Raw genomic sequence first — 12018 nt, 5'->3', positions numbered from 1 at the left:
CACAAACTCACTCCCCTGAGGCTGAACCTCGGGTACCACACCGGTTGCCTCATCCTCCTTGACCACCTCCTCACGGCCGCACTGTTTGCCTTGCCGTCTCGACAACCCACCAGCATTACCATGCTTCTTGCCACTCCTGTGCTCAATGACCAAGTCATATTGATACAGGACCTCAATCCACCTCGCCAGCTGACCCTCGGGGTTCTTAAAATTAAGTACCCACCGCAATGCGGCATGGTCAGTTCTGACCGTCAACCTGCGGCCGTACAAGTATTGTTTGAAATACTTCAAGTACACAACCACAGCCAACAACTCTTTACGAGTGACACAGTAATTTCGCTCAGGTTTGCTGAGTAATTTCGCTCAGCAATTACACATGCAGAGTACAAGCAATTTACCTACTTCTCTGCCCGCTGTCGCAGCTACGCTCTTGCCCGCTATCTCCAGACACCCGGCACTCAACACCTAAAACAGCTGAGCCCCGAAACTAGACACACAACCAGCTGTAGTATCTCACCTAACAACGATCACCACAACTGTATCAATCAGTCCCAACAACAAAACAGAGCGCCTTCTAAAACCAAACCGCTAAACCACAGAGTGTGCTTGCAAGGCACGCATTTATATACCAGGTACATGTAGACGCTACGTCATGTCTACAAACCACGTGCATGTACTAACCCTATGGTGCGCTAAACCTATGGGAGTACTTGGCCAATCATGTACGCGCAGCAGCCCACGGAGCTCGTAAGCTCCGCCCGGTCACTGCACACAAGTGATTAAGCGTTAGTGCTATGGTATGACGTCACAACTAAACACTTTCCGCCACTAGTTACAACTGGGTGATAGTGGTTCTTACCTGGAGCAGGCTGGTACATCACGTCGGTCTTTTTTATGCTGATTGTGAGTCCGTATCTGCTAGATGCACGAGAGAACATGTCTGTGATGAATTGTATGTCCTCAAGAGTGTGGGCCACTAGTGCACAATCATCTGCAAAAAGCATGTCCTTTATCAGCATCTCCAGCACCTTAGTGCGAGCCTGTAGTCGTCTAAGGTTGAAAAACCCTCCATCAGATCTAAACTGTATGTACACTCCTTTGTCCATGTTGTGGAATGCATCGAACAACATGAGTGAAAACACAATGGAGAAGAGGGTAGGGGCAAGGACGCAACCCTGCTTGGTTCCATTGTGACGGGGAATGGGTCTGATGACGTTCTACACTCTAACCAACATCCCTTCATGGAGGGATCTAATGAGAGAGACAAACTTGTCAGGACATCCAAGCTTGAGGAGGATTTTCCAGAGGCCCTCACGGTTCACGGTGTCAAACGCCTTTGTAGGGTCCACAAATACCATGTATAGGTCTTGATTTTGCTCCTGACATTTCTCTTGTATTTGTCTGACAGCAAATATCATGTCTGTGGTGCCCCTGCCTGGTCTAAACCCACATTGTGATTCGGGGTAAATGGTGCCTACCAGTTGCTCTGTCATTCTGTTGAGTATGATACGTGCCAGGATCTTTCCAGCAATCGAGAGAAGGGAGATGCCCCGATGATTGTCGCAGCAAGTGCGGTCACCCTTGCGTTTGTAGAGATGTACTATTGATGCGTCTTTGAAGTCCTGGGGGACTGAGCCCTGTTTCCAGATAAGACTCACCAACAGATGAGTAAGTTTCCTCTTCAGGTAATCACCTCCATGTTTGTATATCTCGGCAGGGATTCCATCAGCGCCAGGGGACTTGCCTGATGAAGTCTGTTTGATGGCCTTGCAGACCTCATGCGATGAAGGGGGCAGGTCCAGGTCGTCGAGGATCTATCTCTGAGGTATAACATCCAGTGCATCTACCGACATAGATGATGGCCGGTTTAGGAGGCAGTTGAAGTGCTCAGCCCAGCGAGTGAGGATTTCTGCTAAGTAGCTTGGAGTTGTGTGTGTCTGCAGCTTCCTGCAACTCTTGGGCTTTCTTCTACCATCATGATTCCTTCATCTGTCTGGGTTTGGTTTGAACCACATGCTTGGCTTGAAGGTACTCTGACTTACATGTGGCTGATGATTTGTTGGCGATGTAGCTACTGTATATACAACCGACCACTGCGATGGGTGAACCGAAACATACCCCATATGTCATGCACACAATGCTCCATACACTCTGACAAATAAAACTCCATGCTCGGACTGTCCTGGGAAAAAAAGATCCAGGGAAGAGTCATTAACGTTTGGCAATATGCTTTCAATTTTGACAAGATTGACGGACAACTATTGTTAAACAATGCATGATGAGCTTGTACTTCACCTTGTTTTCACACATGAGTGGGAGCAGCGAACTAGCAGACGATCAGCTGTTTAGAGCACGCTACATGCATGTGAGTTGACGTTCGTTTGTCATGATTGTTGTGTTTACTGCTGTTTGTTTTCGTCATTTTTACATCAAAATCCAAAGAATTCGCCTTGGGTGCTATGCGCCCCTCGGGTGTTCAGAACGTCATATCCCACATATCACAGCAGTCCACAATAATTAACCAGTCGCCGTTAGATTTTTCATGTTATGACACCGAGCCTCGTGAGAACATTTCTGACTTTCAAAATGTCTGACGGGGAAATTGCACTGAGTGTAGATAAAATTGGAATTCATTGAACAAAATTTCTTTCCAGTGAGGGTTTTGGTGGGTTGGGTTTTTTTCAGAAATTCCCACCGGTTCTGTACCCCTGTTGGTGTTTACATTGTAATCGCGGCACTGGACCATGTCACCTTTTTTTCAAGACGGGCATGTGAGCGTGTCCTTCCGTGTAAAAAAAACCACGCAGTGACATGCGCACTAGCAACTGATCGTGAAAGTATCAAGCCGGTTCCCACACATTTATAGGATAACGCTGTGTGCAGTTGTCAGTGTTGTTTCTGACAGAGAAGGGTTGGGCCTCGAGAACTGGTCAATCGTCAAACTGTGAGATTATTAGGAGAATTTCTTGGATGAATTGCTAGACACCGCCGCCATGTTTCGAAACACCCTGGCAGATCTGGTAAGAAAGGTTTCCTTTTTCTAGACTCACAGGTATTCTTGGTCGTACGTATACTCCGCCCGCTTAAAAGCCGAGTCTTATGACCTTTCATGAGCGATTTGGCAGTGAGCGTACTTTTTTGTCCAAAGAAACAGTGTTTTTTTGGGGGGGGGTCCAATTATAGATTTTTGGTAGTCCTTGTGGCAAATGTTTGAACATGCGAGGCAGAGTATTTAAGGCAGAGTATTTAATTAAGAATTAAAGGTCACATTTTGTGTGCAAAGATTTCTTTTTATTGATTTTTTTTCATGTGTTTTTACTTGTACAAAAGATGCACTCTAAAAAAAGAAGTGTCAGAAATTGCTGAGTAAATGTGTTGCGTACAAAAGTTGAGTACTTTCTTACCCAATTATAGGTTAAGTGACGATTTTGCCAGTACCCTTCCAAAGCGAAAGTTGACCCTTTGATTGTGCAACCGAAAAAGTTCAAATTGTAAACAACGTAGTGTAAGAAAGCACATTTGACCTTGCAACGTACAACAAAACAGGCATATGTGCTCTCAGATGGGTAAATATTACCCCCTAATGAGTAAACATTGCCCAATGTTGCCTAAAGAACGTTCTCTAAATCGACAGTAACATTCAAGATGGTTGTTAGAGGACTAACGAACGTGCTGCGAGAGTGGGATTCGAAATCGCCGATCGATACCTTTATTTAGAAGTAATTATTTACCTTTCAAGATGCACTGGTTAATAAAATACGCCATTGAGAAAACGTGAGCTGTATGAGGCATTTACAGCATTGGATATTTGTGACAAATAGGTCGATGATTGAATTGCAATGTCGCGATGTGTGTTGTGTGTATGGTACGTGTACAAATATACGACATGACATTTGTAACATTCAAACACGGCCAGTCTCTTGGCCTGCATGACAGCACTATTTGTAAGCAGAGCCCCTGGGGGTCAAACGAAAGGGTGGTCATTTGTAGGGTACAATTTTGACGCAACACCAATGACTGGGTAAGAATTTTGAAGTCACTGTTGCTTTTTAATAATTGAAATAGAAGCAGATAACTTAATACACCCTAATGATGTAAGGACACTGGAAATATTTTCCATCCGTGCAAAGTTTCAGGAAACGTTCAAATGTAGGGTATTTAAATTTATGCCATGTCTTTTTCTAGTAACGTGAGTTGCCGATAAAAAAAACGTATTGCCAAAACCAACAAAAGGTTATTGCGATGGCCTCTGCTTTGAAGTTAGTCTATTATTTTTAAGGGGATCTTCTGTGAAAAAGCTCAACCCCATATGCTTTGACTGTATAGAATAACATCACAGAATACCGGAAGACCCCTCAGAATTGCCATATTATGCGATTCTGTTCTTTAATCACCTTTTCTAATGAGGATTTTACTTTCTTAGTGAGGTCATGGTTTCAGACGGAAGTTTGCATTATTTAGTGTAAAGGTTGGGGAGGGTCAATCTAATGGCCCGTCCCCCTATCAAAAGCAGGTGTTATAAGCAGTGGGGTGAAATCAAGAAGGAGTGTGTTTTACGCCGCTTCCCCCCCCCCCCTTTTGGTGAGCCCTGAATGAATACTCATCCTCTTAACTCATCTTCAACTTTGATTCCTTCATTTAGGTTGACTTTTCCTAGTTATTGTTTCTGTCTAAGCAGGGCGTAGATTGAGATCGAGGACTAGAATTTCTCGTTTCTCGATAAATACTTTTCGGACTCCCAATTTTCTTTTTTTCACATTTTTTCAGCGAAATGTGTCAGAATTTAGAGGTCGGTCTTAACAAAACGGGACCGTTTTAAGACGCCAGATTACATTGCAGTTGGTAATTACACTTTAATTACTACTCTTTCGAGGCGAGCAGTTATAGTTTTCCAAATTCGCTGAGTAATCATCGAGAGAATTCGTCGAAAACTGCAATATTAAGTCACAGGAGAGGAAGTTTCCGCCCACAACCTTCGTCACAGATGCCGGAAGTACGCACCTACTACCGGAAGGGTGGCACGAGAAAAGGAAAAAACAACAACTAGAACCTTGAAATTCTTCATGGCTGGTTAGTCAGCTCGGCAGTTTTTGGCATGTAATCAAACCCCTGCATCACATGTGTCAAGGAATTCTGGATTATTTGCTCCCTTTGTGATCCCCGGTCATGCCATTGTGTGACCGCTGGACAACAGAGGCAAAAGGGCATCTCTTTATCACTATTCGGTAACTGATTGTTCGGGCTTTTTTCCCCCATAGCTACGAAAAGGTCTTTACCCCGCAAGCTAATTCAATGAACTATTTTTGTCGGTTGTTTTGTTGCGCTTCAGCGTTTCTAGCCCTATAGAATTTCATGCCATTGAACAGGTATTTACTCAACCCTTCAACCCACACAGTATATGCTGGGTTTGGGGATTTTTGTATCGGGTACATGTAGGCCTATGTCCAATTCCAATGCTGTATTTTCAAAGGTCTGCTACATGCGTTTCCTTTTCATGTTTGATTAAACCCAAGGCCAAACTGGCTCGAGCCTATAGGCTTTAGCCGAACCAAGCCCAACCCACCAATCCAAACCCTACCTAACCAAGCCCATTTCACTCAACCCCTCACAACCAAAGCGAACGCAACCTAACCCACCGCCAACCAACTCCAACCAACCCAACCGAATACGGCCAAGTAAAATGAAATCATAAGGGGAATAGATGCCATTTGCATGCATGTACATGCACAGGGTGACCCCAAAAAATGCAACCCTAAAACATTCGCTTTAAAAACAAAAAGGGATGGGTGGATTCTTATGTTTTGCCGAGAGCTTTTTCTTTCAAATACGGGAAAAAATCATCATGAAAAAAAGCACTTTTGTGTGCTGCTGAGAAAATGCCAATTATGTAAAAGTAGTCATTTGTCATCATGTAAACAGTCAAGTACTTCAAACAGCGAAACTTTTTACTGTAAGCCTTGTGTGCAATTATCCTTCATTCGTTCTGTAACGGACAGTCTATGAAGTACTTTTAATGTCATTGCTTCTAGCACTAGTGCTCCGGCGGAGGCCGGCTCAGGCGGCGCGCACCCGAGTCTGGCTCCGGCGGCGCGCACCTGAGTCTGGCTAGCGCGCGCTCAGGAAATAGGCTCTATAAATAGGTTGCTTAAGTGGGTTTCTTTTGTTGGGGGACGCGGGAAAGGTTTGGCAAGATGCCGGGGTCATTGCAAGTTGTTACAATTGTATACATTTGTTCAGACTGTGTGTATTTCTATGCTGGGAATCAGCAGTCGTGGTACTGGTAGCAGTGTGGCAGGTTGACCACAGAATTGTTTTGCTGAATAAATGAGAGTTTCTTCAGAAGTTGGAAATCCTGTGTGTTTGTCCCCTTTTCTTGCCTTTGGCTGGACTCGGAGGACAAGAACCCAATAAGTTCACGTTACAATTGGTGGCAGAGTCAGGATTTTCTACAGGATTTTCGAGGAAGAAGTATGGCAAGCTACACGGAGTCGGCACGGTGTATCGATGAAGCCATCGGCGCCATTTTTTTATGGAAATCGATTGGCTGCAGCGGTCCCTGCTGGACAGTTTACGCAGAAATACGACCGGGTCCACGACCGGACATCAGCCTCGGCATGTTGTGCCAGTGACGCCGAGCCTATCGACTAGGGACGATACTGGAAGGCGGAGAAAGTCGTGCAGTGTAGTGGGTGATCTTCAGGCACAGTGGCGGGCGGCGTGCAGTGAGTCGGACAGCGAAGGTGAGCACCGCCCTGACGTTAGTTGCCGTCGATCCCCGACGAGTCCTACCGGAGAACGCAGCGGTTGCGAGCCTCGTCATGTGGGCAGGCACACAGCAGTGCACACTGATACTGCTGCTAGCGGATCCAGTGCTTTTCATGGGGATGGCCAGCACGCTGACGTGGAACGTACCGGAGCGACGTCGTGTGTCAGAGCTCGGGAGTACGATGGGTCATCGTACATTGAGGATTACTTGGTGCATTTTGATGGGAGAAAGCCCTCGACCCTCGATGAAACAGTTGAAATCGCGGCCGAAGAAGAGGCGTGATGCAAGGCAGAACAAGTTGGGTGGTCGCGTGCAATCTTTCCTTGTCCCGAAAAGGAGGAAACCCTTAGATCCACGGCCACTGACCAGATACTGTGGATTCTGCGGGAGCTCTTGGAGATGCAGCGCCGCAGCCTGGTGGAAAGAAAACCCAAGGAATGGAAGGCAGGTTGCTGGAAGTGCGGGAGTCTGGAGCATCTCCGAGCACGGTGCCCACTGAAGACCAGCATGAGGCAGGCAGCCTCCCCGCCGGTGCAGGCAGTCCCGCCGCCGGCACGGACAGCCTCGCCGCCGGCGCAGGCAGTCTCGCCGACGGTGCAGGCAGCCTCGCCGCAGGAGCAGGCAGTCCCGCCGAAGTCTGGCTTGAGGAAACAACCTGCTTCATCTCAAGAGTTGGGACTTTACATCCGAGGGGAAATAATGGACACGGCAGTTAGTTTCTTGATCGACACTGGAACCACAGAGACTTTTGTTTCCACTCGGCTGTTTGACATGACAGACACGAAGTTAAGACCCATGCTCGTCGACGCAGATCACAGGTTCCGCCAAGCGGGAGGGGGTGAGCTGCGCATCGCTGGACGTGCGAAGATGCCGATGAAAACTGGGGGAAGCGAGGTGCTACACAGCGTTTGGGTCGCAGACATCAGCGTAGATGCCATTCTGGGACTGGACTTTATGCGACAGCATCAATGCCAGCTGATGTGGGACGAAGAATGCTTTGTTGTCGGTAAGCACAGAGTTCCGCTACAAAGGAATGCCGAACCAACAGTACGGGAATCCCCACTGTCGGTGCCTGCGACCGAATCACTTGGTTCGGTAGATTCCCCATTGCCAAGGGCCACTCAACCGGCGGTTAATGCAGAACCAGCGCTGGGGTCAGTACGCCAGTCAAGGACAGACAATCAGGTTGGAACAGGTAGTCCCGCCGTCGGAGTGGGCAGTCCCACTGCCGCCGTTGGACACCACACGACACAAGGCACCAGCTCGCCCCGCAACCGCCGTGGCAGGGCGGTCAGAAGACGGGGATGTTTGCGACAAGTCAGCGGTGGTGAGACGAAAGACAGTCAGCCAGTTCAAGGCAAGGCGACGTACACATGCAGGGTCTGCGGTCAGCAGTATGTCTCCTCGTTTACTCGGAGGAGGCATGAAAAAGCAGCGCATGAAGAACGAAGTTACCAGTGCCGGGAATGCCCGAAGTCCTACGGACGGTCGGACTACTTGACCCGGCACATGAGGGCCCAGCATCGGGGACCGACGAGTTGGGGATAGTCCTCGCCGATTGTTGTGTTTTTGTTTGATTAAGGAACCAGAGTGGGGCCTAAAACATCATTAACCACCATTCTTGAGGACATCCCAAAAAATAAATTAATAAAATCATAGACAGTGAACTCTTGTGATTCTTGTTCCAGAAAATAAAGTAATGTAAAACCAATGCAAAGTAAATTCTTTTTGATTACCTTTTTGAATCTTGTAAACATCACTTGAAAAAGAAAAAAGTTTCTTTGTTTCTAAAACAAGTGACAGTGCTAGTCATGTAAACCCTGTAAAAAAAAATACAAATGAGTGTTTTGTTCTCTACATATATGGCAAAAAAGAGGTTTTGGAAAATTGTGAATATCAGTTCATGTAAAATGTGTTGTATTTGTGCCCCTATTCAGGAGAATAGGCAAATTCTTGGGAGGGGGCAGCGTAACGGACAGTCTATGCAGTACTTTTAATGTCATTGCTTCTAGCACTAGTGCTCCGGCGGAGGGGCTCCGGCGGCGCGCACCTGAGTCTGGCTAGTCTGGCTCCGGAAATAGGCTCTATAAATAGGTTGCTTAAGTGGGTTTCTTTTGTTGGGGGACGCGGGAAAGGTTTGGCAAGACGCCGGGGTCATTGCAATTTAGTTGTTACAATTGTATACATTTGTTCAGACTGTGTGTATTTCTATGCTGGGAATCAGTAGTCGTGGTACTGGTAGCAGTGTGGCAGGTTGACCACAGAGTTGTTGTGCTGAATAAATGAGAGTTTCTTCAGAAGTTGGAAATCCTGTGTGTTTGTCCCCTTTTTCTTGCGTTTGGCCGGACTCGGAGGACAAGAACCCAATACGTTCACGTTACAGTTCAATTTCATTGATAATTTGACATATTTATGATGCTGAAGGGTTTAAAACAAGACTTAAAAGGATGAAATATCTGTTCAGGCGGAAAATTACCATCAAACAAATTTTGTAATCTTGTCATATGTGCCGTGGTGTTTGTATGGATAAGGACATGCACAAATAGGTACAATGTAAATCCCTTACTGCGGTAATTGTTTGTGCACAGGATGAAAAAATAACTACTTTTTAATGTTGGCATTTTCTCGGCAATCCGAAGTGCAATTAACATGGTTTTTTCAGTATTTGAAAACAAGCTCTCTGCTTTAACCTGATTCCCAAAACAGAAAAAAAAATCCATCGATCCCTTTGTTTTATAAAGGCTATTTTTTATGGTTGCATTTTTAGGGAGTCACCCTGTATATTCAAAAGTGAAACTGTCAAAGCATCATGAAAATATTCTACATGTTTGTGAAATCATTGGGCTTAGTAGGCTGTCATTTTTTAGAAAAGATGAATAACCATCATTTCCTCGCGATGGTGAGGACCTAACATCACGCTTTCAACGGAATTACCTATTGGCTTTGCATCGATTCATTTTTACAGTTTTCTCAAAAGTATGATAATATCTACTGAGCTGAATTTCGACAGGTCAGTTTTTATTACTATGTAGCTATACCTCATACATATTCATGATCGAGAGCCGAACTCTCACTGGTCAATTCACCATCACGTGCCAGATGTTATTCTTGCTGTTTACCAAACGCGCGCGCGAGGATTCACGCACAGGGTAAATACGCGTGCGTAGTAGACTGTCGCATGGGTTACCCGTGCGACAGTCTACTACGCATGCGCTTTACAGAGCAATCGAGGAACTGTCGCACGGGTGCAGTACGCACGCGCGAACATAGCCCAGGAGGGAGCGCCATGCATGGTTGCACGGTTCGCGTAAATGTTAATTTCCAGCGCTCAATGATGCCGTACTGGAGAAAGTTTACCAAAGAAGGTTGTACACAAACAACTGTATTTACAACTGTAGTAACTGTATTATATTGCAAACGAACCGAACTAGTAATTGAAGTTGAGCAACCAAAATATTCTTTTGGTGAGATGTGCAAGTTTCCCCGAATTTTGTTTTAGGTGCATAAATAAAAAAAAAATCGTCAACTGAATATGTATGAGGTATAGTAAAACAAATATAACATGGTTTATTTCGGGTGGACAGTCGATATTAGCTTCCCTCGGTATTGGAAGTTGACAAAGTAGTTCCCTCAGCTTCGCCTCGGGAACTAGTTTGTCAACTTCCAATACCTCGGGGAGCGAATATCGACTGTCCACCCTCAAACCATGTTATATTTGTATAATAACCTGCTTCGGAGTTATTGTATTGTTGATCCTTGAATACGCAAACTAATTCTGTTTAAATGGCGTCTATAAACAGTTAACGCCGGAGGCCGTGTAAACACGATCCCGCAATGTAATTCGCAGGGGCGGGTGACGTGAAAAATCGTCAGGCCTTTCCCGAGTTTCCAACGGTGGACCTGTCCTGTGCACACGTCAGGAGTTCCGGTGTCCCCCCCCCCCCTTCCCCAGGCCCCATCATCGCAGGGGTAAAGCAGCTAATATTAATCAATTAATGACTTTGTGATCACACAGCACAACCCCAGCGATGACATCGTGTACGGGTTCACACAGCCCGATGGCCTGCAGGGAACCCGCCAGTTTCACCACTGGCCTCGTTTTGGGGTGGACGAGGACGTCCTGGACATCCCATTGGAGGATTTGGGTCACGAGGGGCGCAGGAGACGCTCCATGTACGGCAAGAGGCGTGGCTTTACACCGGAGGAGAGAACCAAGCGCGTCATCCTGTGTTTCATAGTTGTCATCGTGGTGATCGTGCTATTGGTGGGAGGGATATTTCCCGCCATTTTCTTGAGCAGTAAGTGTTTATACATGTATTCAACCTAATTTTCGAGGAACTCACACCAATAGCCCTTGTGCGTTAAGGCGGAGTTAGAGGGCAATGGTTTTGTAGGTTTTGTGGCTCGCCCATGTATTCAGGAAATAACTTAGGAATACAGTTTATGTTATTGACTAGCTACTGTGAAAATTTCACCTAAGGCCAAAAACAAAAATATTCGGTCTCTGGTCAGACCAAAGTTCCGGAATTGACGCGGCCACGCGGCTTTTTTTTTTTTTTTTCATTTTTTTTTCCTTCAAGCTTGGATTGTACAGACAAGGTGGGTACTATTTTGCTTTTTTGGTGTCCTCATGTACATTGGTGTCCTCCATAATTTGCCTTGGTGCTTTCGATCATTTGCCTTGGTGCAATTTCCCATTCCTTGGTGCTCTTTGGTAAAAAAAATTGAGGAGGTGCGGAAATAAAGGGCGCTGTCGGAGCTACCGCGGAACATTTTGGAAAAAAAAAAGATCGACTTATTTTTTTTTTGGCCTAATATGCTTACTTTATTTACAAGTACTTTTTATATATTTTATTACAGATTACACAAATTCAGCTGTCCTCTACTCATCACTCACCGATGCACGCATAGATGAATAACCTTTCAACACAACGAACCATGAATAAACGAAAACTTGCAAAGGAAAAAAAGACAAAAAGTCACCATCATCATTTCAGATTAAAAAAATACTTGATTTGTTCCTCATATACAAAGCACAAAATATGACAGTACAAATAGTGTTTCAGTCTTGACTCAAAACAGTTAACGTCTCATTTGTATTTGAAAATCTGTGCGTAATCTCTGGTTGTCATTTAGCTGAAAGTTTCAACATGGTTTCAAAAATGATGTTCAATGGACACCTGTACGATATGCATAACTGTCGATTGCATAGATCAATTTCAGTAATTCTTTTGTTTGTTTGTTTGTTTTTT

General features: G+C 45.4%; 1 protein-coding gene across 1 annotated transcript; it reads left to right on the top strand.

Moving 5' to 3' along the window:
• Window positions 1-2793: 2793 nt before the first annotated feature.
• On the top strand, window positions 2794-11685 carry LOC119718866. The gene is made up of 3 exons (XM_038188290.1): window positions 2794-3020; window positions 10782-11064; window positions 11627-11685. The coding sequence occupies exons 1-3, from the start codon at window positions 2994-2996 to the stop codon at window positions 11683-11685; spliced, it is 369 nt and encodes a 122-aa protein (XP_038044218.1). The 5' UTR covers window positions 2794-2993.
• Window positions 11686-12018: the final 333 nt, after the last annotated feature.

The sequence above is a fragment of the Patiria miniata genome, unplaced genomic scaffold, assembly GCF_015706575.1.
Source record: "Patiria miniata isolate m_02_andy unplaced genomic scaffold, ASM1570657v1 HiC_scaffold_7, whole genome shotgun sequence".
Taxonomy (NCBI): Eukaryota; Metazoa; Echinodermata; class Asteroidea; order Valvatida; family Asterinidae; genus Patiria; species Patiria miniata.
Note: the sequence above shows the minus strand (reverse complement) of the source record. Positions and strands in the feature narration are given on the sequence as shown.

What these genes read in the sequence shown, in the direction of transcription:
- LOC119718866 (XM_038188290.1), top strand. Translation starts at nt 2,994, where the DNA reads ATGTTTCGAAACACCCTGGCAGATCTG. An exon ending in GAAACACCCTGGCAGATCTG is followed by an intron (nt 3,021 to 10,781) that starts GTAAGAAAGGTT and finishes GTGATCACACAG; the next exon opens with CACAACCCCAGCGATGACAT. An exon ending in TCCCGCCATTTTCTTGAGCA is followed by an intron (nt 11,065 to 11,626) that starts GTAAGTGTTTAT and finishes ATTTTATTACAG; the next exon opens with ATTACACAAATTCAGCTGTC.